Source organism: Radiomyces spectabilis, assembly GCF_025331425.1.
Source record: "Radiomyces spectabilis strain NRRL 2753 chromosome Unknown BYT42scaffold_8, whole genome shotgun sequence".
NCBI classification, from domain to species: Eukaryota; Fungi; Mucoromycota; class Mucoromycetes; order Mucorales; family Radiomycetaceae; genus Radiomyces; species Radiomyces spectabilis.
In genome coordinates this window covers 427,037-451,937 of record NW_026251933.1, presented here as the reverse complement: position 1 = coordinate 451,937, position 24,901 = coordinate 427,037, and the positions used below count along the sequence as shown (strand labels likewise).

The 24,901-nt window shown below is 44.4% G+C and overlaps 8 protein-coding genes across 8 annotated transcripts; 2 read left to right on the top strand and 6 right to left on the bottom strand.

Annotated features, from left to right (window-relative positions):
- Positions 1–474: 474 nt before the first annotated feature.
- On the bottom strand, positions 475–2,194 carry BYT42DRAFT_546786 (Eisosome component PIL1-domain-containing protein; the record flags this gene model as incomplete). Its single annotated transcript, XM_051565908.1, has 4 exons — positions 475–1,361; positions 1,440–1,811; positions 1,878–1,941; positions 2,009–2,194. 4 exons carry the CDS (start codon positions 2,192–2,194, stop codon positions 475–477), a joined length of 1,509 nt encoding a protein of 502 aa, XP_051422180.1.
- Positions 2,195–3,316: 1,122 nt separating this feature from the next.
- Positions 3,317–4,423, top strand: BYT42DRAFT_645723 (uncharacterized protein). The gene is made up of 7 exons (XM_051572663.1): positions 3,317–3,453; positions 3,534–3,602; positions 3,660–3,715; positions 3,782–3,800; positions 3,863–3,985; positions 4,046–4,062; positions 4,147–4,423. The coding sequence occupies exons 1-7, from the start codon at positions 3,362–3,364 to the stop codon at positions 4,341–4,343; spliced, it is 573 nt and encodes a 190-aa protein (XP_051422179.1). The 5' UTR covers positions 3,317–3,361; the 3' UTR covers positions 4,344–4,423.
- Positions 4,424–4,806: 383 nt separating this feature from the next.
- BYT42DRAFT_573267 (uncharacterized protein) lies at positions 4,807–6,910 on the bottom strand. Its single transcript, XM_051568705.1, has 5 exons — positions 6,773–6,910; positions 6,576–6,688; positions 6,322–6,493; positions 6,090–6,239; positions 4,807–5,985 (listed from the first exon to the last, which is right to left on the bottom strand). The coding sequence occupies exons 3-5, from the start codon at positions 6,488–6,490 to the stop codon at positions 5,081–5,083; spliced, it is 1,224 nt and encodes a 407-aa protein (XP_051422178.1). The 5' UTR covers positions 6,491–6,493; positions 6,576–6,688; positions 6,773–6,910; the 3' UTR covers positions 4,807–5,080.
- Positions 6,911–7,688: 778 nt separating this feature from the next.
- BYT42DRAFT_573261 (Retinoic acid induced 16-like protein-domain-containing protein) lies at positions 7,689–11,075 on the bottom strand. The gene is made up of 3 exons (XM_051568704.1): positions 10,849–11,075; positions 10,158–10,703; positions 7,689–10,121 (listed from the first exon to the last, which is right to left on the bottom strand). Exons 2-3 carry the CDS (start codon positions 10,668–10,670, stop codon positions 7,776–7,778), a joined length of 2,859 nt encoding a protein of 952 aa, XP_051422177.1. The 5' UTR covers positions 10,671–10,703; positions 10,849–11,075; the 3' UTR covers positions 7,689–7,775.
- A 269-nt stretch (positions 11,076–11,344) lies between these two features.
- BYT42DRAFT_498341 (Nrap protein) lies at positions 11,345–15,545 on the bottom strand (the record flags this gene model as incomplete). The annotated part of the gene is made up of 10 exons (XM_051564557.1): positions 11,345–11,461; positions 11,563–11,718; positions 11,811–12,002; positions 12,080–13,670; positions 13,744–13,961; positions 14,038–14,531; positions 14,606–14,777; positions 14,849–15,049; positions 15,128–15,244; positions 15,321–15,545. The coding sequence occupies 10 exons, from the start codon at positions 15,543–15,545 to the stop codon at positions 11,345–11,347; spliced, it is 3,483 nt and encodes a 1,160-aa protein (XP_051422176.1).
- Positions 15,546–16,096: 551 nt separating this feature from the next.
- BYT42DRAFT_546781 (uncharacterized protein) lies at positions 16,097–17,802 on the top strand (the record flags this gene model as incomplete). Its single annotated transcript, XM_051565907.1, has 3 exons — positions 16,097–16,218; positions 16,320–16,489; positions 16,568–17,802. The coding sequence occupies 3 exons, from the start codon at positions 16,097–16,099 to the stop codon at positions 17,800–17,802; spliced, it is 1,527 nt and encodes a 508-aa protein (XP_051422175.1).
- Positions 17,803–18,130: 328 nt separating this feature from the next.
- On the bottom strand, positions 18,131–22,682 carry BYT42DRAFT_534211 (uncharacterized protein). Its single transcript, XM_051565450.1, has 12 exons — positions 22,416–22,682; positions 22,043–22,311; positions 21,817–21,966; positions 21,226–21,745; positions 21,088–21,129; positions 20,709–21,018; positions 20,437–20,597; positions 20,230–20,367; positions 20,037–20,157; positions 19,715–19,956; positions 19,174–19,651; positions 18,131–19,109 (listed from the first exon to the last, which is right to left on the bottom strand). Exons 1-12 carry the CDS (start codon positions 22,607–22,609, stop codon positions 18,504–18,506), a joined length of 3,231 nt encoding a protein of 1,076 aa, XP_051422704.1. The 5' UTR covers positions 22,610–22,682; the 3' UTR covers positions 18,131–18,503.
- A 1,172-nt stretch (positions 22,683–23,854) lies between these two features.
- BYT42DRAFT_485003 (uncharacterized protein) lies at positions 23,855–24,114 on the bottom strand (the record flags this gene model as incomplete). Its single annotated transcript, XM_051563739.1, has 2 exons — positions 23,855–23,968; positions 24,061–24,114. Coding segments are annotated over 2 exons (168 nt in total), but the record flags the coding sequence as incomplete, so codon positions are not given.
- Positions 24,115–24,901: the final 787 nt, after the last annotated feature.

Sequence of the window (24,901 nt, the reverse complement as noted above, 5' to 3'; positions counted from 1 at the left end):
TCAAAGAAAACCAAGTCAAACCGGCTTTCGTGTATTTGCAGTCGCTCCAAACACCCATGTCTCTTGATCCAGAAAATAAAGTCGGCGCGTCATTTAAAAAGATGGGATTTTTATACTTTATTTTATTAGAGCCGGTAAATTGTCAAAAGACAAGTCATCGTCACATGATGAAAAAGCGCGGTTGCAATGCAAAAAGTTATAGCTTGCCGTTAAAACTGCCTAAGTTGAACGTCAATACTTCAAGAAACCTTTTTACCGTTGTCGCTGGTTGAGAAAGTAACTTGTTCAGTATGATACCAGGTTATATTGCATCAGCGTTTTATTCTCTTATAAATTATCATTTTTCAATTTTCAAAAACTCAAATATGGCAGCACCATCATGATACATCCTCCATGAAGAGCGATTAAAGAAAAATAATGAGATGTGGTATATTCTATTGTAAGATTGCCCTTTAGACAAGTAGACAAGAAATTCTAGGCATCCGCTTCGGTATCTTTGCTCAAGGCAAGGTCAGACGAATGAGCGGTGTGATCTTCGTGGGCACTGTTGGAGTGGAAACTGGTATTGCTGGAAATGGATGTGGAGCGTTGGTGATGTGGTTGGTTGTTTGGATTTTGAAAAGGCAAGACAAAACCTCCTGGATCGGCCCGGTTTGCAGAATCCATGCTGTTGCTGTGAGCGTGATGGCGATAGGCTGGTGTAAAGACAGCATGAGGACTCAGCAATTGGGCCATCTCCTCATACGGCTTGGGCGGGGTATAGTTTTGGTAAAATTGGTAAAGCTTTTGATGTTCTGGGAGCCCAAGGTAAATAGGCGAGAAGCCGCCGACATTGGGACTATGAGGCGAGAGTAAGGGCGATCGTGGCATTCCGTGGGATTCTTCGGATACGGGGCCCTGCGGCAATGGTGAAGAAGGTTCACCAGTTTCGTGCTCGCGGACGTCATCGGGCTTGTAAAAAGAAGTTTCGCTTGTTACAGGGGAAGGAGCGACTCCAGAAATGTCCTCCTCGGCGGTGGTAGATGGATCGTCGACGGTATCTGACGCGTCAACACCATCAATATCTTCATCTTCTGCCACAGTCTCCTCTTCCGCTGTTTCATCAGCAGTTGTAGTCTCATTTGCCGTCAACTGTTCTGAATCACTGACGGACTGTTCGTGCTCGGCGGCCGTTTCTGACGATGGCAAAGGTGTTGGCGGCAGGTCTTTCTCGGTGCCATTTTCCCGTTTCTTGCGACGCGTTAGCAAAGGATTGCTTCCGTGATGAGATGTCAAGGTGCGGCGAACTTTGGCACTGTCGGGTTTCCAGTCTTGTATCGCTTGACAGGCATCCTCAACGACACGGTTTGTTTGTTCCGTGCCTGTGTTACACATACTATTTAGAATTTTTCTTTTTGCGCTTCCAAAGAGAACCGATGGAAAGAAAAATGATCAGTTACCTTGATAGGGCCGTCGTTCGTTGTTCGATTTTACAGGAGTCACATCCAACTCGTCGACAATGTATTTACCAAAGGAGGCAACGATATCCGTTTTACTAGCCATTTCATGCATGCCATTGAGCAGTAAATAGAATGCTTCACGAGCGGCTATACGTTTAAAATTGGCCATTTCCACTTCATCCGGTTCGGTAAACTGTTCCAATTCGGCAAGTTGCGACTTTAGATCCATGAGCTTGTCTACCGCGCCGGGATGGTTTTCCTCCAATTTCTCAATGCTTTCCTGTAAGCGGCGTTTCTTCTCTCGACTCGGATACAATGCGCTTTCGCGTTCGGCAATCGTTTTCATGGTAGCCTGATACTGTTTGTAGCTGTCTGTAAGCAAGTTGGAATATGAGATTGGGGTGGCATATCCCTGAACGAATGTTTCCGCCCACAAACCTGAGAAATCGATCATGATATTGGACCATTGGATCAACAGGTTGCCTAGCTTTGTTGTGACGTCCTGAGAATAACACATGAACCATTAGTATGTATAGACATAACTCGAGTCATAGCAAACGATGATTTACTGTCAGATCGTCGCCTAATGGGCGTCCGTAGGTCATGAGCTGATTAGCAGACACACGACGACTGTGTGCCAACTGCAGCCACTGGGAAGCGACTTTGGACTCGGACTCCAACAAGTTGGTAAGGTTCTTGTCTTCTTGTGTTTTGGCAGGACTTGCAAAATGGGTAAACGGATTGAAAGAGAACATGATGCAATAAAGTGAAAAAAAAGGTGAGGAAACACACAAGAAGCATCCAGGTACGACTTTCTTTTTATTGACTATGCTCTTTTCGGAAATCACTTGCCAGCTCGGACCTGCAACCATTTTTGGCCGCACCTGTCATGTCTGGAAACTTGGCACTATACTTGTATATCATCATCTTTCTTTCTATTTATAAATCAAACATTCTAGATATTTCTTCCATCTTTAACCAGGAATTAATAATAACGAGATCACATCTCTGATATCTAGGAAGCAACCCATTTTGAAATGTGCCGTCCCGCAACAACACCAAGTATGCTAACTCTCGCAGCAATGATCATTCCGGAACAGCGCCAGCACGAACATATTTCAGCACGCTCAAGGCGATGTTCCTTGAATCAAGACAAATTCTGCCTGATGGGCCATTTTAGGTGAACATGACAGTTGAAGTAGTTCTTTAATGTCAGCTCTTTGGGCTGAGCGCCGCCCACAAGGCAATAAATTTTTTTTCTCCCTCACTGTGAGTTCCCGGCAACGCCCGCCATGTCAAGATTACCATCCAGTAATAAGTGGATCCAGTACTGAAGCTCATTCTGCTCAGGTTTAAACAAAATGAATCGAAAGGATAATGTCATCTCACCTTCCCGTTCCAGAGGAAAGCCAGCTTCTTATACTGAAACTATACACTTCAAATTCGCGTCGTCTTGAGGAGTGACATTGAGACGCAAGAATTCGGTTGCCCTGTCGACAAAGAAAAAGTTGGTAGGCAATGGCAAAGCCTCAGGCGGGGCAGTGGGCTACTGTTGTGATTGGGATGGAGTCGTACGTAAGTAAAAAGATCAATACGAAATTCACTGCATAAACTGTCGGCAATGATCCTCAAAGATTCATAATAAACGCTTTCTGAACTGTAATACAATATAAAATTATGCTCCGCCCTCTATTGTGTTGTATCGCAAAGCGTCCTGGCCAGACAGATAGAGATCCCGATTTCAGTTCTGTAGGCTTTTCATACAACTGTACGGATAAAACGCCTAAAAAGGGGAATTTAGCTCTGATTGGTTGAACCCGTAGAAAAGAGGCTGCTCCCGGGGAGGGGGGAATGGGGCATTACTTTTTTTTTCTGGTCATGCAGCGGCCTCCTTCCTCGTTTGTTCTTTGTTATTGTTCTTCATGGCGGTTTCGTTGCTCACTTACGTGATCACTTTCTTCGTCTTTATCTGCAATTATGCACTCACGATCACTTCACTAGCACTTCCAAAATGGTAATTCCACATTATCAACCCACACCATGACAACTTCCCCGTTTTCCCCCTCTAATCACCTTTCCTACACTAACAAACAGGCTTACATTTGTTACTCCTGTGCCATTTTACATGGAAACCAACTATGGACTCTTTCGTCTCTGCCGAAGGTAAAGAAACCAACCAAGTCCCGTCCATTCCTTCAAACACTAAAAAGGGATCACTAGTTTCACTCGTGAGTGCCGTGTGTTTCCGTCCAACGACTACGGAGACTGCAGTGAAGGTAAGCATCGGTGACGTCTCTTATTAATGTCTCAATATTGACCGCATCGGATCTACTTTGTCACAGACGGATTTTGCGAGTTATGGTACGTAGTGGGGTTTGTTCTTTTCGATGCATAATTTGTAATGCATCGTTCGTTCTTTGTAGGCGTGCGGCGTCAGCAGGCATGTTGGTTTCGGCTATTCTGGGGGCTCTTGCGATTGTGGCTTTGATTGGCACCATGTGCAGTAGCCGTCGAAAGCGAGCAAAGGCGTGGGTCACCGTCGCAGGGTAAGTTGCCTGGTTTATTTTTGCACCTGAATCGTTTATTAATGCAATATCAATGTTTAGACTTTTTGCTTTACATGGTATGGTTGCATTCAAGCATAGGAAGAGAGTCGTACTCACGGGAAATCATTGCTTATTCACCTTTCTTTGCTTCCTTTTTGTAGCTATTCCACAAGCATTTTCGATGGGTGTTATGGCCTACCTGTTCAATCACAGTGCCACGTTCTATATGGGTACCCGCTATGACGTTTCTTTCATCCTTTGCACCATCAGCTGGTGTCTCAGTATTTTCCTTGCCGTGTTATTGTCGTTGATAGCCGTATTAAGCCCACCCGAATACTCGTATCAACCGCTTAACTAAAGTATATTCTTTGGATATCAAATAAATATATCTACCGACGTCTTTGTCTCGTATTCGACATAAACCACTATTACTTTGACGTGGGAACTCAGTGTCCAATTTGTTGGCGACATACCATGCCCACCTTCAAGTGATGCAAAGCCTACATAGGCGACAAGGTAATCAGGCTGTTACGAAGTCTTTGTTATTCAATGCGCAATAGACGTTCGTCATGTTGCTGATAATGAGAGCGCTCGGGCGTGCAGGCATATGATGACTTGTTTCAAGTTGAGCGGCCGCAAGAACCTTTGATTTCATGCAATAAATTATACTTTTTGAGTTGGAATTTTTTGTTTTTGAATAGGCGACCTGACATGCAAAACCGTGTTCAAAAAAAAAAGTTCCCATTATGCAGCCACCTTCGCCCCTTGAAAGCAAAAGGCACCGGAAATCAGAATCGGTATTTTTTGTATTTTCATTCAATGGTCGCACTTTGTTGCAATGGAGAATCCATTGGTTGATATGACGTTGGATAAATTCATTCAACTGACCACGCTGGCTTGTTCATCATCAGGTTAATACATTTCCAAAGACAAAAAGTTCAAAGCACATTGTAACTGACACATGTTTAGACGCAGTTCATAATGCGAAGAAAAATGTATGTACAATATAAGAAAACCTTAAAATCTAAATGCACCCTCATGAGGTCCAAAAAAAAGAAGAAAAAACTGCAACTAATAAGAATGGAAATCGGAGTTTTATTCCGTTTGCTTGTTGGAGTCCGTGGAAGCTCGCTCGCCAGAAGCATCTGGAGAAGAACCCGGTGTGCCATACACTGAATTGGAGCTTCCATTATCTGCACGATCATTCACAAAACCTGCCTCTTGATCGAATGAAAACGAATTATTAGCCGAACCATCCGTGTCATGAGATGCTTCGCGGGTGTGAGGATGGCTTGGAGGAGGAGTGCTTTGAGTGCCATCGGCCTTGACGACAGGTGCTGGCGATGATTGTGATTGTGGTTGTTGTTGCTGTGGTAATGTCTGCGACTGTTGCGACTGAGATGTTTGAGTTTGTTGCGCCAGCGGCTGTTGTTGTGGAAGGGATACTTGTGGTTGCTGTTGTTGTTGTGTGGCTGCTTGATTTCCTTGACCCGACTGATTATTGTCGTTACGGTTCAATACATCACTGCACAACTGCGAAAGGATATTCAATTTGGAACCTTCATCGTCTGAATCGGTGGTTTTAGGATTTTCGGTAGGCGTGGCACTACCGGTGGGTGTAGCTTCAGCGGAACGATGTTGCTGCTGCTGTTGCTGCTGTTGCTGTTGTTGCTGTGGATGAGGAAGATTGGGAGCTTGAGGCTGCCCTTGTTGAGGATTCATCATGTTCATGGCCGCTTGATAAGACAAGACCGGGTTGTTGGACGGATACATCTGCTGAATGGCGGCCGGCACCATGTAGGCTTGAGGAAGAATTTGGCCGTTCTGATAATTGACGTGGAATGGATCATACCGTTCGCCCGCATAGGTAGGATAGGGGTAATTCATTGGTCTAGGCGGCATATTACGACCATAACCTTCGGGCCATTGAACCATACCAGGAGCAGCGGGAGCACCGGTAGTCACAGCAGCAGTTGCCACACCACCATTTTCATTAGCGCCTAAACAAAGAAGATCAGTCATTTTTGAACTACTCCCATGTGCATCGATAGACTAGGACAAAAAAATAACATCGGTCCATGGTCATGAACAATCAGTTTTTTACCTTGCTTTCTCTTTTTATAGGGACCTCGTTTAATACCCTTCTTTCTTGGAGTACGCACCGAGCTTACGCAAGTATCGGCAAGACCATGCTTGACACAGCGAGCACAAGGTCTACCGTCGTCACATTTTTTGCAAGCCTTTTGACAGTTGGCTAATTCCGAGGAGTGAGTCTTTTTTTTTTTCGCTCCTGCGCAAATCGTATAGACAGAAAAATTAAAGAGAGAAACACTTACTGCAGGCATTTTTGACCTGTTGTCTCTTGGGACGTGCTGATGCTGAGTTGGCCATGTCCGGAGCCGGCATGGGTTGGCCTGGATGGGCCTGCATGGTGGCAGCTGTACCGGACTGCTGTGCTGATGGGTTCACGACGTAACCGGGGAAATAAGGGGGAACAAACTGCATAGTCTATTAATTTTATGATGAGCACTTGGTTCCCGCCACACAATCCCAGTTTAGGCTCAGCTTTAATATGATCAAACCCACTTACCTCGAAGAAACACGTAGGACAACAATAACCAAAAGTGCTGAAGTTCGGTGTACTAAAAACTGATTACAAGGAACAAGGCACGACAATCTTCACAATTCAAAAGCGCAATGAAACTAGACAAGAAAAACAAAGTTGAGAAAAAAACAAAAAGAAAAAACAAACGAATGAAGAGAAAAGCAAGTTGGAGATGATCGTACAGTGAAAAACAACTGAGGAGTGGTAACGAACCGTAGAATAAAAATAAAGTGGAACGCCTTTTACACAGACTTGGTTTCGAGAACAGAAGCTCTTGATAGGGCAAAAACCGTAATGTGGTGAAGAAAACTATCGGAGCACCAAAGGAGTTAAAGGGAAAAGGGAAAATTTTTTCTGGCCACGATTTTAAGGCCCAACATAAACAGTCCTATCCGACAGTCATCTCAGCACAAAGCCACGTGATTCGTTGAATGGGGGACCCTCGCTTCGGAGTTATATTTTGCCATGTCCTCTCACCACACAATAACAACAGTCAAAAGCTCAGAGTTTCTACAAATTTCTACGTGCTCCTTCTATCAGACCAAGTACGTTTCTCGCTTTTTTTTTTTTATCGTGTTAAACTCGTCAACAATGCAAACCCTCGATTTTGGATCTGCGCAAAGGTCCGAAGTAGAATACAGTGTCCGTGCGGGGAATTTTTTGATCTTCGACCCTTAATTATATTTTGAAACATGGCCAAAACCATGGGGACTTTGGAATAGTTTCGACATAACATATCATCCAAGCAAGTTTCTTATGATGTAGAGGAAGCGTGGCTACTCGAGGCATACTGTAGTACAATAACCAGTGCTAAAATATTCTAAAATATCAAATGAAAGGTAACCATCGAAAATGTTTTGAAATCCGGAAAAGTGTCTATGATTGTCGTCATGTTTTTTCGTACCATAGAACTCTACCGAAAAACGTTCCTGGTACGATATTTTCACTCGTAACATCATTGATGCCTGCACTAGAGAAAATATCCACAAATGATGAAAAAAAAGTTTTTACCATCAAACAAATGGAATCTTTTAGGATGAGCATTCTATTCTCATGGTACACGATAGAACGTATTACAGTACTCATACAAAAAATAAATGTGGAGAATGATGTACAAGGAACTTGTCATATTCCCTTTAAAGAGTTTATTGAGATGGCACGAGAAGAACTAAATCGCGGTACTTTTTACGTATAGCGAATTTCATCGATTCCCAAACTTCGGCGGACCTGCATAATAGCCACGAGTTCTTTGATACATTCTTCGAGGATGACCACGTTGTTGAGCAACATGGACAAGGTAATCTCGGTGCTCTTATCCATTCGTCGTGCTTGAGAAGGATTGGCAGCTTTCGGTGCAAAGGTATCTTCGTCTTCCGCATCCAAATCCAGAATCGGTTCTTCAGGATCAGTGACAAAACTCGAAGGGAATAATGGCTGGATACGGATGTCCTGCGTTCGGCGTGCATGCACGGCAAAGGGAGAGAGAGGATTATTCACAATATGATTGGTATTCGGTAACGGTGTCGTTGCTGGAGTCATCACCGATCCGGCAGCAGCCATGGCGGCAGCCGTCGTGGTCGATGACAAGGATTTGGACGGGTTCGGTGGTAATCCGTTCGGTTTGGGTACGGTCGGATACGGAGGAACTGAGGGAGAAGAAGACGGTCGAAGGATAGACGGTCGCCGGCTTTGTCCACCACCAAATAGACTCATACTCGATGATTGCACGGCTGCATTCATGACGGGGTCATTTTTCACCGGATGAAGTGATCCTCGTCGTGTGGATGTCGAAAGAGAAGGGGTGGTCAAAGAAGAGGGAGGTGTTTCAAGTTCACCAAAGATCAAGCCTTGCCATCGTTCTTCCAATAACGCATCAAACCCTTCGACTTCGGAACGATAATAATCGATTTGCTGCGTTAATGTGCGAAACAGTGTAAAGAAAGGGGGAAACGATTTGAACTGGGTGGGCACCGTCATATGGGCCGAGTTCCTTTCCACGCCATAGTCAATGGACCGGTCGTCGTCGTCGTCGTCTTCATCTACTTGGCTGGTATCAAAATGGGCATAAATATCCTGGCTGCGGATCTCGTTTTCGCGACCAATCTGTAATTGTTGTATTGGATTACCCGACTCGCTGTCCAGAACCAGTATATCGTCGGGATTCGTTCGATCGCTTTCGCGAAACGTGATCCAGCCTTCCAAGCTGCGATAAGGGCACAGCGCCAGCGAAGAGATCACCGACGTCAAAGCAAGGTTGAGCTCGGATGATTGCGCGAAGAAATGGCTCAATAGACCGAGCAAGATCTGAAGTAGAGGATCGGTCGGTTTGATATAGTGTTTATACGTTTGCTCCGTGCGCGGTTTGCTCTGTATGTGCGAAGGGATCCTGCCCTTGTGTTCATCCAATCGTCGACCGTACTTGAAGCTTCGGCGTCGTTCGCTTTTCGGCGCATGCTGTCGTCGGGTCCCTGAACGCAATCCTTCGGTGTGAAGGGTCGGTGGATAACCCCACTCGCTGTCAATCAAGGCTTCCATATCCCGTAGGTACGCTTCATAGCCCGTGGCTAGGATGTCATCCGCATGCACCTGGTCGATGGCCGATATTAGAGAAAAGTAGAGCTCGATTTCGCGAATATGGTGGGAAATAATCGTGCCTGACTTCTTGACCAAGGGAACCAATGGTTCTTCCTGGAACTCGACCGAAAGCAACTTTAACGAGTACCGATAGTGTTTGCTAATCAATGTTTTTAAAAGTTTGAGGGTGGCAATGACGGTGGGCTGAGAGCTGGATTTCAGCCGGCTAAAAATCAAGTCGCGCAGTGTAAATCGTTCGGCGGCGGTAAAATAAGGTGAGCTTTTGAATCGATCTAATTCCACGCCGGCAAATATATTCGCTTCCATTGTCGCGTCTTCGGGAGCTGTCGATGCACTAGCAGCAGGACTATCTTCATCCATTAAAAAGCCCACCACGACGTCCGACAATTCATCCTGCTGCAAAGTTTGTAAAATGAGATCAATGTAACTAATGACCGCGACAGACGATCCGTCAATATCCGAGCATTCGAGAATGGAAGGGTACAAAATATTGGAAAGGAAAATCGTGCGAATGTTCTGCAGCAACGCCACCGAAATATTCACATTTGGACACCGAATGAGGACATCCTGGCAAAACTCCAACAGTTTTAGAAATGAATCGAGTTGATATCGAAATTCCGGCGAACTGGATACTTCGACGCCCATCCCTGATGGCATGGTGCGCTGATCTAGATCTTGGCCCAACAAATAGGCGGCCGAACTTGCACTGAGTTCGCCTTCGTCTTTGATCACTAATTTTCGAGGCAGCTGCGAGTACAAGGCGCCGAGGCCGGCGGCCATGATGGTGGCAAAATCGGATTCCAAGATGAAATCGCCCAGTTGATTGGTGGCCATCTCCATCAAAAATAGCAATCCGGTTCTTGCAAAGTCGCCCGAACGTCCCTCACGATGCACAAATCGTAAAAGGTAAGTGAAGAGCAAAAACTCGTATTCAGGCTTTTTTCGTTCATTCGTGGTTTCCGATTCGAGTACCGAGGTTTCTGTAGAGGGTGGTTGCTGTGTTTGGGGCGGTGGTGGCTGCTGTTGTTGTGGATGTAATTGGGATATACGATGCGGTTTTTGAGGCGTGGTCAACCACTGTTTATCGTGAAAAAAGACATTGAGCAAGGCGGGGAATCCGTGAATCTTTGAGCAAATGATATACATGAGATCGACGAGATCCTCATGGTACAGTTCGCTCTGTCGTTCGTCCAGGACACAAAATCGCAATAATTTCACGGTCGGTTTGTGAACCGCATTATGCACGAGAAATCGATCATCCAATAAATCCACCATACTGGCAATGGTTCGAATGGACTCGCCTCGAATGCCGACGGGATAGTCGGCTTTTTCAGACACATTGACAAGATACTGCAACACGCCATTTTTCAAAAAGTATTCCATACACACACCCGTGGTGTTATCCTCTTGCCGAGCTTCCTCATCCACCAGCATATCCACCATCTGTCGAAGTTTGTCAGGAATCTCGGTTTGTTCCACGTGCATATTCGTCTTGCGATCATCGCCCACAAATATATTCTAAGTTCAAACAACATACGCCATTACTTCCAAGTTCATCAAAAAAATGGTCATTCATAAGCACAGCATCTGGGCCGCCTTTTTTTTTTGCCCCCGAATCGGGTCTTCAGGCACCACTCAACACCCGCTGAGACCAACGGCTTACATGAACATAATCCCAGCACTTATGGAACTTGGCGAGCTGCATGGCACTCGTCGGTTGAACCTTGGGAGGAACAATACGTTTCTTAAACTTGGAAAAGTAGTCCATGGCCGATATTCATAAACATCCAGAAAAAGAAAAGAGATGGCGGAAAGAAAAGAAAAAAAAGTTAGGGAGACTCCAAGCACCCACAGCTCGCTTTCAAGACACACTGGATCCCCGCTTCGTTCAAGCTCTAAACCTTACATTCATGATTGGTTGCATCGGCTCACATTTTCAACTCCGCGTAACAAGGGGAAAAAACAAGACGTGGATGATACATGTCAACGTTTTTTGGCCGACGCAACATCCCATCTCGTAGAAACATAAACACACAGTAAAAGAAAAATAGTTGGAACAAAAATGCACGAGTATAATCAAAAATGAAATCGAAAAGATTGATTGAAAATGTTTTTGTCTGTTAATGAATGAGTGTCTAAAGCAAAATGGATGTGTATTTTTATGCAGTTGTAATGCTGTCTACCAAGCCGTCGCCGAGTCGTTCAATTTCGGACAGAATAGCAGCAAAGTTGGGCACGGCCAGTTTGGAGACCTCTGTTGCGCCTTTAGCGGGTTTCTGTCAAAAAGACAAAATCGTTAGCGAAATGTACGCACACACACACACACACATCAACGCATCATAATGCAACACCTATTGGTTGCGAAAATAATGCTTACCAAAACACCGGTTGTACGCATATCGACAGGCACCGTATTGAAATCCGAAATAACTCGCCATGGTCTGGCCAAAGTCGCTGCTGGCTCCCACACAATGGCAATGGTATGACCACCATACTTGTTATAGAAAACCATCATGATATCACCATAGAGCAACTGGTTGAAAAAAGGGAATCAAACAAAAAAAAGGACGAAATAGTGAGACTCGTGATTTTTTTATCATGCCACACGAGGGTGTTTCCCTTTACCTCGAGCTCCTTGACAAACTCCGACACGGGATCGAATTGGGCATACGCTTTGTCTCCCAACTCGGACATTTTAGAACCGGTCGTTGACAGATATTTCGATTGAGGGTGTAAGTTTTGGTAATAACGCGTGCAATGCTCGGGTTTCAGATGAATCACTGCACTGTAGTCCTGCATAGGTGTGACAAAGATACGCTATTCGAAATTTCGAAACAATAAACATCTCAGAGTCACATCTTCACCATCGACAGGATGATCAAATAAACCCATACCTTGAAATCCTTTTCCGCGCCTGATACCACTGCTTCGTTCAAGACACTGCAAGACGCCTTGGCAAGGGCTTGAATACGTGCTGCAATCGGCATGGAAGGTTTGTATTTCGACCACTGTTGACCATCCAAATCCTTGGCAGTGGCAATCACCATGGCACCCATGGTCATTTTCGGGTTCTGGCCACGATGCACGGCAAAGTTCTTCATAATGGTATCACGGTCTTTGGCCGTCATCTCGCCTTCAATATCGACCATCAACGGTGTGGTTTTCCAATCCCATGTGGCCAATAAGTGAAGCACACGGTTAAATCCAGCAAACGCGCTTGCGCAAGACACCCAGGGATGAGACTCCAAGAAGACGTAGGCGCAAATCAGTTCAATGAATTCTTCAGACACGTGCGACGATAACAGATGGGATCCAAACCATCGCTTGGCAAGACGCACCGTGGCTGAAAAGGCCGGATAACGGGCACAGATGGCTTGAATGTAAAACGTGTGCATTTGTCGACGACGGAATTGATATTCATACTTTTCCAACGCATTGGCAGCCAACAGTTTCTTTGTCTCGGTTTCCTTGGTGCTGTTGATCAAATTCTTCAAGATGTCACCTTCTTGTTCCAAGTAAATGTGGCAGCGGAACACGTAGCCGTAATAGTAGACATCCAGATAACCACGGATGGCCAGTTCGTTCTTTTCACGGACATCATCCACCACAACCGATGACACGCCCTGGTTCGCCTTTAATTCGGAAGCTATCTTGAGAAGGAAGGCATGCTTGACCTTTTGCATGGCCACCAGATCATCCGGCCATTTGCTGGATCGTTCCAACTGCACAATCACGTCAATGGCATCAAAGTAACGCATGGTCGTGGGATAAGCTGTGATGTTGGCGGTGTCGACCGGGTGCGGTAAAAGTGCCGACGTGTATCGCAGGCTGGGAGAAGCCGGATAAACGTTGCTGATCAGTAAAGGTAAAGCAGTATCCACGGCGCGCAAATGTTTGGCAAATTGTCCATAGGCATTCATGACGGTCTGGAAACCCGTGATTTTGAGATTCGAGCTGAAAAGGGTGTCAGGCAATAATTTGGAAAAGTTGAGGTAAGAGTAGAATTGACCGGCATAGTAGTGAACGGCTTCATGTATGTCAAAGTGGAACTTTAACAGGTATGTAATAATCTTTTGGACAATGAGCGTTCGATTTTCGTAGCCCTGAGTTTCCCACACCACACTTTCAAGAATGCTGCCATCTTTGAATCGACGCAATTCCGATTTACTGCCCCAGAATTTTCGGAATTTATCGCCAGCCTCTTTATCTTGAGCATCGGGACCTTGATCAACCAATCGAGGAGCGTGATCAGGATTTAATACCAAACCCACAGTCATCTTCTGATCGACGGCATGCATTGGCATCTCATCGCCAAGCGACCAAGCGGGTTGCCCACTGTATTGCACGGCAATCAGATCGACACGGTTCGTCAGACCTTGCTTCAACAAGTTGGCCAATGATCGGGCAAAGAACGCAGTATAATCAGGGCAATCGGCTCGTGCCATGCTGTCGTATTGCTGGATAGGCTTTTCCCCGATTGGAAGACTACCAATTGTTAAATGAGCGTGAGAAAAATGTCCCTCTTGGTTATACAACACCGTTGAGGTAGGTCACTTACGTGAATACATTGTCAAATCTCAAATAGACATCATTGACATTTTTCAAAAAGAGGGCATCGAATCGATCTACCGAGTCATTGAAATAATTCATGGCCAGACGGGCTTCGTGTTGCAATTGAGCCAAGCCAGAGGAGGACATGAGAGCAGCGAGATTGACAGTGCCTGAAGGATCCACAATCACGACATCGTAATGCTTTTTGAACGCTTCTTGGGAAAACTAAAAAGAAAAAAGCCTTTTCTGTCAATAAACTCCCATCCATCCGAAAATGACTAACAAATCAATGATACATCACCTCTTCGTTATCGGAGCGACCAATGAAAACAGGTTCGTTGACGAAATCGTGGAATGCAAGGAAATCCAGAGTTCCTCTCAAGAGTTGATACGAGCTGTGCACGGCCGACAGCTTCTTGCCTTCCGCGCCAATACCACTTTGCAACAAATAGCCCATGACCATAGCAAACAGGAAAAGATTGAAGCCAGAGTGTGTGGACTCGACGGAAGCTAAACCACGTTGATGTAACCAGATTTTGGCCAATACAAGCGCATCTTTGAAAGCTGGACAGGCCTTGCTGTGTTGATAAAGAAATGCCAGGTTGGATGTGTAGGATGTATCAGCAAGGAGAGACGCATTGTACTGAGGCGTGGGTCGCAAAGTTTCCGATTCATCTTTGGCACGAACATTGTTGCGACCCGGTGCAAGACGCTGGACAGGGAAGGGAACCGCCGCCAAGCATGGAATAATACGAATCACACACTTGGTTTTTGAGAAATCAAGCTCGGATTTATCTACGAGACGAAAAAAAAAAAAAAAAATGAATATCGTTGCCATTCAGTTCAATCAAACAATTGTTGGCATTTACCCCCAGAGGCCTTTACAATAAGCACAGGCTTTCGGCTGTCGTCATTGACGGTAGAGAATTCCAACTGGAAGCCCTTTTTTGCATTATGAATAGCGTTGGCAAGTGTTGCAAGATAGCATGCACGCTTGTAAAAGTAACGGTAGTTGATGTGATCTTTTTCTTGGAAAATACTCTGCGGATACAAAAAAGAAATAGAATGAGTGATGCATTCGTTGTCTGCAAAAAAAAAAGAAGGGAACTTACCGCTGGCATCTCCACTGCCAGATCCACCGTAAAAGGTCCCTTTGTCTTCGCCACTGATTTTAAAGCATAGCTTCCTACGACATGAACACCTGCGGGTTTTTCAAATTTGAACTTGTAGTTGGCATCGGTAGGAGGTTGTGGATGCGGGAAAGGCGTGATGATATTGTGCTTCTTTTCCATTTCTGATTTGAAGTTGTGGAGCTATATTATATTCAACATTTCCATGAGATCTTTCTCATCCCACGGAAGAAACACGATTCCAACTGAACAGGCACTTACCAAGGTCTCCTGGCTTGAAGGGATCTTATCAAAAATGGCCTTTAAATGATGGAGGGCCTTTTCCAAAGCCTTGTGTTTATCATATTTCACTGCCACTTCACCAAGCAATTCATCCAACTATAACACAAGGCAGTCAATAAAAAAAATGCGGCTACAGCTACGCGGCCTCGATCCCGATCCGATCTTTACTTACCTCGAGCTTGAAAATATTAGATTTGTATAATTCGGCGGTTTCACGAAGTCCTTCCAATTCACCGGCGGCCACTTCGATCTTCTTCTTCTTTCCACCCGATTTCGATTTGCCAGTGGCATCATTGTTGTCTTGATCGTCGTCCTCGTTGTCTTCATCGTCTTGCGATTCCCATTCCACATCGTCATTCTCGTCAGAATCGTATTTGCCCGTCGCAGCAGCTTCCATCAAATCTTCAGCATCGTCTTCAATTTCAGCTTCCTTTTCCTCGACCACATGTTTCTTGGCCTTTTTCTGTTTGGCCAATTTGGCGATCTATTTCCGGAACAGAAAACAAAAGAGAATCGAGGACTGTCAATATGCACGATTCGTGAGTTTGATGGATATTTAAAAGAACAAAAGGTACCTTGGCGTTATACTCCCGAGACGAAGGCTTAAACTTTCTCTTTATAGCAGGTGACATGAAAAAAGAAGACAAAGCAAAACGTTCAACGCAAGCAGTCCCAAAGCGACTTTGATTAAAAAAAAATTAAAGCACCCAGCCGAACAATAAAAAAAAAATGTAGTCCTGTCGGGATCCGAAATGGCCACCTTCAAGCAAAAAAGCAACTTTTTTTTTTTTTCTTTTTGGGAGCGCGCCCAGGGTGTGACGGTTTTTCGTGCGGTCAAAGTGAAAATGGCTTAGAGAGCAAAGAAAAAAAAACCGTCGTTGGTGTTTTTTTATTTTGTCACCCCGCTTTTGCCTTTATCAACTTGGCTATTTCTTCATCACCATCACCATGCTTGTGCTTTATGAGACCGCGGCGGGTTACGCCCTCTTCAAACTTGTAGGAGATAAGAAGCTCGAGAAACCCGAAAACCTTTGGAAAGACTTTGAATCTCCTGAAGCAGCCAACAAAGCGTAAGTGGTCGATGGATGCACAAAACCCTTTTTGACACCGAAAAACCATCACGGATCAAGACAACTCACATAACTTTTTTTTTTCCGGGGGATCCTTATAGTGTCAAGTTGCAAGCTTTTACCAAGTTTGAAAACACCACCGATGCTCTCTCGGCTGTCACCGGTCTCGTTGAAGGCAAGGTGCCCAAGAATCTCAAAAAGTTCTTGGAAACCGAAATCTCGGAAAAGGACATGAAGAAGGAACAACTCATTGTCTGCGATCCTAAGCTTGGTACTTGTCGTTCTCCTTTTTATCACTTGTTACATGATGATAGGTTCCATAACTAATTATGACTCTCAAATTTTACAGGTAGCGCTGTCAACAAAAAGTTGGGCATCAAGGTGTTGTCCGATTCGACCGTGATGGATTTGTACAGAGGCATTCGTGAACAATTCGAGTCATTGGTTTCTGGTCTTTCTCATTCCGATTTGGCGGCCATGTCTCTTGGTTTGTCTCACTCGTTGTCCCGTTATAAACTCAAGTTCAGCCCTGATAAAGTCGATACCATGATTGTCCAAGCCATCGCTCTTTTGGACGATCTTGACAAAGAACTCAACACTTACGCCATGCGTGTCAAGGAATGGTACGGCTGGCATTTCCCCGAAATGGGAAAGATTCTCGTCGATAACTTGGCTTACGCCAAGGTCGTCAAGGCCATGGGTTTCCGCACCAACGCCCACGCCACCGATCTCTCGGACATCTTGCCCGAGGAATTGGAAGCCGAAGTCAAGGAAGCCGCTGAAATTTCCATGGGTACGGAAATTTCGGACGAAGATATTGAAAACATCCACGCTCTTTGCGACCAAGTGATTTCCATCACCGAATACAGAACCCAGCTTTATGAATACCTCAAGAACCGTATGAACGCCATTGCTCCCAATTTGACCGCCCTCGTTGGCGAGCTTGTCGGTGCCCGTTTGATCGCCCATGCCGGTTCCTTGATCAACTTGTCCAAGCAGCCCGCTTCCACCATCCAGATTCTCGGTGCTGAAAAGGCGCTTTTCCGTGCTCTCAAGACCAAGCACAACACGCCTAAATACGGTTTGATCTACCACGCTTCGTTGGTCGGTCAGGCTAACCCCAAGCACAAGGCCAAGATCGCCCGTATGGTTGCTACCAAGGCCGCCATCTCTCTCAGAGTCGATGCCATGGGTGAAACCGACACGCCTGATCTCGGTATCGATGGTCGCACCAAGATCGAAACCCGTATCAAGATGCTTGAAGGCCGTGTCTCTGCACGTGTCAACAAGGACAAGACTGTTCAGAAGCAGCAAAAGTTCCAGTTCAAGAAGCAGACCCAATACAACGCTCAGAACGATGTGGTCATGACCGAAACCGCTGCTCCTGAACAAAAGGAAGAAGAGGTTTCCAAAAAGCGAAAGGCCGAAGACGCTGTCGAAGCTACCACCGATGGTGCAGAAGCCAAGAAGGCCAAGAAGGAGAAGAAGGAAAAGAAGGATAAAAAGGATAAGAAAGACAAGAAGGATAAGAAGGAGAAAAAGGAAAAGAAGGAAAAGAAGTCAAAGAAAGAAGAAGAACAGTAATTTAGACTGATCCATCTCGCATAGTTATTTTTTCCCTTTCTATTTCTTTTCTTTTTGTTTATCTTCGTTTGCGCTGTTTTTTTTTATTTCTCTGCTCTCTTTTTTTCTATCATTCCTTTTTTTTACTATTTTCTTTTTATTGATTGGCAAGATCATATGATATTTTTTTCAACTGTACCCAATCATCTCTGCATAGAAGCCAATCAATTCTCGAAAACACTTGATTAAATAAACCTGTACAGATTCTTAAATCATGACATTAAAAAAACAATGAATCATACGAGACTCAACTCGTCTCAGGGGCCTTAACCCAACTGAAGTGCCCCAACTTCGGCTCAACTTTCGACAATGATGCATCATACACTCTTGTTCAGTCACCAACAGTTACTGCGGTGAATGCGAAGGTTTCTCCGTCACGTACTTTTCAGGCAGTAAAGATAACCACGACGATCAGGACCATTTGTTTGCATAGCCATTGACACGCATCAACTACTACTACTACAGAAGATCTTGACGAAGCGATCCATATCACGCATGATCGTAGGCAGTGCCGCAAAAACCGCCTCAAGTTACATAGAGCATAGAACACATGAGTTGCACAGCTTGATTTATCTAATTTAAAACGCTGGATAGTTGCATTTAGATAGTATGTATACAAAAATAATAGAAAGAAAGAGAATACTCTTTCAGGGAAGAAGGTACTATGAACGACGACGAAGCGGGTTCATCATGATATCGCTGTCGTTGACAATGGTGGCTTCGGACTCGGGGTTGAGATGATTAGAATTTTCATCGGACGATGGATCGTGAACAATAGCGGCAAACCATGATTGGAAAGACGATAACCTTCGGTCTGAACTTCGTCGTCGCGAAAGCGATGCGGCGGGCGGTAATGAAATGAAAGGGTTCGGATCCGATTTACGTGGTTCTTCTGCATCTTGCACCAAAAACGTATCTAGGGTGCCTATCGTCATTCCGCTTTCACGTCGATCCAGTAGATGCCTTGAAGTGATGCCGCTGTCTGATAGTTTGGCGGCGGCATCCAGTCCGTGATTACCCTTGTCGTGATGGCCAAGCTGCTGAGACCCGGTAGCGCATGTTTGCCCTGAAATATCGTCGCAAGACGATCCACCACCATGAGCATCATTGAACCAGATGTGCCACTGTTCCAAGTCGGAGGCATTGGCCACTTGAATCAGGATATCCGATAATCCAAGACCATGGACTTTGAGAACGTACGCTTCCGGAACACATGATGCGATCGACGCCCGAGAGTAACCAAATACACTGCCTTTGTGCGTTCGTTCCTACCGATGAATTAAATAAGCTGATGCTCGGTATTGGTTGGACATTGCAGCAAGCGCCACTTACGGAAAAGTAACTGAAATATTTGATCCCAGGCATGAGCACAATCTGCTTCATGTCCCATGCTGCCATGTAAGGGAAATATTTAAAAACGAGCTGGACTGGCATCTGCGCTTCATGCGCTTCCAACATCACCCCCTGGGCTTCGGCTTGATGTGGATGAACGTTATTGCCCAGAGGATTAGGCGAAGACAGCATCCGGTTCAGGCTAATGAGCTCGCCATAGGTTTCTTTTTGTGCTTGAGAATCCATTTTGTTGATGTGATCTGAACGTCGACGGCCTGAAAGATCGGATGCTTTGCCTGACGCCTTGTTGGAATCGGAAGGAAAGAAGAATTGATGTAATTTGGGAACAAATAACGCCAACAGTGAAAATGTGGTGGCCCACACAATCATCATCGCCGTCAAGTAATGGCGTGTATAGTAATCGCTGGTAGGCATGAAAAAAATGATGAATCCAATCAAGGCTGAAAAGAAGATATTACTATACACAGAGATCAGTACAACCGTGACGGAGGACGCCATGGAAGCTTCTTGAACCACTTACTATACAGACAACCCAATCTGTTTATACTCGCTGTACTTTGAGTAATTTTTCCCAACTGAGCGTGTTTTGAAGGCGAGAAAGGTAGCAAAAGCGAGCTGGGCCGCAGCAAAAACGGTCAGCAGCGAAACAAACACAGTATGCGAGGAGCCGGTGTAAGAGCATCCCACGTAATACGCTGTACGTGATACCGGTACATTGACGGTCTGCACCTTACTGAGGCTGAGCCAAACAATAAGTATGATCTAAAGAATCAAAGGTATAACAGTCAATGACTGATCCTCATATGATCCGACTAATCATTGACAGATAGAGAGAGACATACCACATCAACGAGCAGAATGCCTCCGGAAACTTTCAATAATTGGAAATCGGTCACCACCGTTCGCGTGATAAAGATATTATTAAAGATACGATAAATCCGGTAATTTTTCGCGATCAAATTGCTTCAAGTTTCAAAGCTTGATTAGTATCTGCGGTGTGAGTGAAAAAACGCTGCGCATCGATCATGCACTTACCCTAAAATAAGTGAATAGCCTAAATGAAAAGTCAATGGCACCATAATACAGTTGAGCTGATTTCGCAAGGCCGTAAAGAAGAACACTGAAGCATAAGCTAGCAAGAACCCCAGCAGTTCAAGGACACAAAACAAGGGACTAACAATATGAAAAAAAAAATCAGCCAACCGTTTGACCCTGCACCGGGGAACAGGCATCCCAAATTACCTCGATGCTTTAAACACGTCGTGTTTTCTGTAAAACAAGACAAGTAGCATGGTCATTAGAGCAACCAAAGTCCCGAAAGAGGCAATGCAAAGAATGACAATCGACATGGGAGAACTGTAGCCTGGATTAAGTGAAGTAAGTGCTGGAATGCCGGTGGGTGCCTACTGCTTTGACATGAACACGCTTTCTTTCTCTTTTTCTGTATTGCAAAAAAAAAAAAAAAAAAAAAAAAAAAAAGTAACGAGAAGCAAAAGAATATGAGATATAGTCACCTTGGTTGTTCCATCGTGGAACATTGGTAATGCCGTCAGATTGAGGGTGCCGGCAAGAATATTGCCAATCTCGACCTGGAAGCCGTTTTGAAGGTTAAATACTCGAAAATTGCCGTTCATGGTATCTCCGTTTTGATCAAGCACAATAGGCCCGGTGGGCCCTTCAAAGCTGGTATTAAAAGTGGCCGGGGTCATGAATTCTCCCAATTTCCCTGCCGCTAGTTCGTCAAGGGCCCTGTCTGGATGAGAAGCGTTCCGTAACACTTGATTGAAACCTTGAGCCATCACCATCATACAAGAATAGGCTAAACTAGCAGCAGAGTCACAGCATGAATAAAGATCATCGATCTCGAGAAGCCAAAATCTGGGTTCATCTTACCCTTCGTTGCTGCTGATGTTACGCTGACCTCCGTAGGGATATCTGAAAAGAGGTGGAGGCAAAAAAGAAAACGGATCATCAATCAGCAACAACACATCATGGTATGGAATGTACAGCCCCCGGGGAGGGCAATCTTACAAGGAAGGATTGAGTTTGAGCCACTTTTCCAGAAATTGATCATAAGGTGGGTAGCCTGGTAAATTCATTCGTGCTTTGAACATGAATACACCTCCGGCAAAGGTCGAGTTGTAATGAATAGGCGTCAAGTCATTGGTCATCTGAGCCGCGTATTCAATGGGATCGATAGTTTTTTTGTCTTGTGTATCGTTGGTTACTGTAGGCACGATTTTGGCATTATTGTCCAGGCGACGATGTAACACCGCATTAAAGCGTTCGACGGCCGAAACAAGTCGGCTTGTATTTTCGCCTACGGTGATCCAGACCGTATCGTTGGCAATGTAACCGCTGTGAGCCGCCACCGTCAAGGCCGTCATCTGTGCATCTTCCTCGGCCGCCACAAGCACAATTTTGACCCCGGTGCCCATCAGTGTATCGATGGAAGATTTTACATCACTGGTAGGTCCGTCGTCATAAAATGATTGATAGGCTTTGACGATGATACCGTTCATGCGCGCCTTCATAATAGCGTTTTCCGAGACTATCACCCATTTTGCAAAGTCAAAAAAAAAATCTGATCACATCAATGTACTCGGACACGAATCCACTCACGCTGTTGGCCGAAATCGTCGTTGGAATACAATACACCGAGCATGGGCCAGCCTTGGCTTATGATAAATGATAAAGCCGCATCGGCATAAAGTAAATTAGTAGGAATCGTACGAAAGAAGTAGCCGTATTGTGTTTTATCCGATAACGAATCTAATAACGGTACGTGACAAGAGACAACCAATCAGAAAAAAAAAGTATGCTTCATTCATTTCAGAGAAACACTTACTTGCAATGGCGGAAAAGGAGCATTGTGGAATTTGCAGTGTACTTGTCATGAGGGCGGAGAGCGATGTCCATGACGAAGATACATCGCCAATGACGCCAATAACACCATCCTGTATAAGCGAAATGGCGGAAAAGACGGCTTGGGTGATGGCTGCTTGGCCTTCGACGGGTTTGGGGTATGAGTCTTTTTCCACTAGAGTGATATAAGCACCAGGAATCAATCGTTTCGCATTGATTTCAGCGACCGCCATGCGAATGGCGGAAGCACCACTGCAGATCGTTGAAAAAAAAAAATTAAGTGCTCCCTCATTCACTGATGTGAAGTTTTTTCCAACCTCCCAGACAAAAATAAGATAGAGATAAAATATATCTACCTTAATGTGATAATCTTTGTCCAATTGTTATCATGTTGATGGAAAGGAAGGAGCACGCCGACCTTGAGTTCGGTTAAATTGCCCACATTTTGCGGTGAAATGTAAGTGGTGCTATTTTTGTGGTGGATGGAAAATGTGATATTATTCAACGCATCAAAATACTCTGTTAATGGAGCATTACTCTGGATAGACATTTCTTTCTTTTAGTACAAAAAGAGAGAAATATTGACGAATGACTTTTTTTTTCTTTACAAGAATAACGTAAAGATACAACGGAAAAGAGCAGAAAAAAAGGGGAACCTACAGGGATGAAAGGAAAAATAAAAATTCCACTAAAAAAGATAACAGGCCATGATTATAAAAAGGAGCACGAAGGGGCAAAAAAACCGTTCACTCAACATGGATTACAATGAGTGCAGTCTACCCTAAACTTGTACGATTGAGAACACCAAGGGAAAGGGGGAGGGATCTCTCTTCCACCGGCTACGTAACAGCAGCCAATATGGTAAAAAAAAAAATGAACGCTCCTTGTTAAAAACAAAGATGTTGACAAGGGGACAATCTACTTGCTTCTACAATATTATGCCATTGCCCTTGCGTTATACATACTGATATGTAGAGAGAGGCTAGCTGGATGACATTTCCAAGCTGCACCTTTTTGGACAGTATTCCAGTATTTTAGCACAAGAAAAAACTCTGACTTGTATCAATCCCGCTCTCAAAATGATATATCATATGCAAGTCAGCACACGACACGATGCTCTCATATTACACGTTCTATTGTTCCTGGTCATGGTAGCGCTGCAATGTAGTTACTTGTAGGTCTGGCATACCCCACTTTTTTTAGTTCAGGTCAGCACAAGCTTCAAGTAAAAACCATGATACGCAGTGTTGAGGTTTAAAGAAAGTTGAAACATGATTTTTTTTTCAGAATGATACATGAACAATAAAGCATAAAGGTTATGATACAAGTTGGATGGTTACTAAAGGCAAGAAAAAAAAAATCAAACACACAGCGATTGTGAAAAAAAAGAAGGAGACAAGAAGGGGAATCGCAGAGGAGAGGGCGTCGCTAAAATAAAAATAATAATAATAAAAAAAGGTCCAATAAAAATTGCTTAGGGAGCTGAGAGATAGATACAAGAAGAATCAAAAAATGTGGATGCGGAAGCGTGGTGATGAGTTGAAGAATCTTTGGAGGGCGGCTTGGGATGATCGGCCAAGTTCTGCAACCTCGGATGCTTTGATTGGGTGTCACAGTAAAAGCACATATTTTTGCCCAGATCCAGTCCAGGTATTGGTAGAGGCTCTTCCATGTCAGACTCCAGCTGCGGTGTGTGTAATCCCCATGACATTGTAGGGCTGATATCCGTGGTCAATGTTGGTGACAGCACCGGGGTCTTTAACATCTTCTCCATTCTTATATTCGCCAAAGGATATCGCGCAGAGGGACTCTTCAGGAATCCCTGAAATTCAGAAAAATCATACCCTAAAAGTGGATTCTTATTCAGAGCATCCGCTTGAAGACAGGCTTCAGAACAATACAACGATTGCTTTACATACGAAAATACAAATTGTCAGATCTTTGCTTTTGGTTCCTTCCTTTTTCATTTTTGAAGCCAAAATGCAGTGGGTTAACACTTACACAATCCGGTGCGATGGCCGTATCACAGACAGGACACCAATTTAAATCGCACATACTAAAATCAAAGCTGTACCACTCAAGTAGAATGGGAAGAGAAAAGCAAGAACTGTTTTTGCAAAGCCAAAGAAAAAGAAAGAAAATGAGAGAATGCACAAGGTAAAAAATAAAAGAAAGAGTACCTTGCAGGTTATGAGATCTCCGACTCCCTCCCCTTTCCTTCTTTTGGTTGACCCTGTGAAAAATTTCAGTTCCAAAAATTTCCATGACTGCTTGTTGCCTAGATCTAAAAAGTCAGATTATAATGTGATGGCATTAACGAATATGGCTTCTATTTTCACAGAGAATGAAATGAGGACGATACGTGGCCAATTTTAGAAACCCTTTCATTACTTTCAAAGAGTTTAATCTTTTGAATCCAGAATGATCTATTCAATGAAAGCTTGTGCTAGGAAATTTTTCGCATTTGATAAGCTCGGTCCGAAATGGCTGCGGGCAGCAGACATCGGAGAAGATCACTAAATCATGGTCTTGGCACATGGATACACACTTAATGAATTGCATCATTACATCTTTTGACGCAAAATACATTCGGCTTTTTAAAATGTCGAAATCGATGACTGCAAATATTGTGATAGAGGTAAGTCTCCATCAGTAACACGATTATTGTATATGACATTTCCACCTTGTCCTCAAATTAAAAAGATATTCCAATTGGCGCTTGATCGGAAATGCAAATATCAGTTTTGATATAAGAATCCGCCGCGTCTTGCAACAGTACCTCCACTCTGAGATCGACTAGGCTCTCGACCACAGCGCTCGGTGGTGGAAGCCCTCTGGAGTC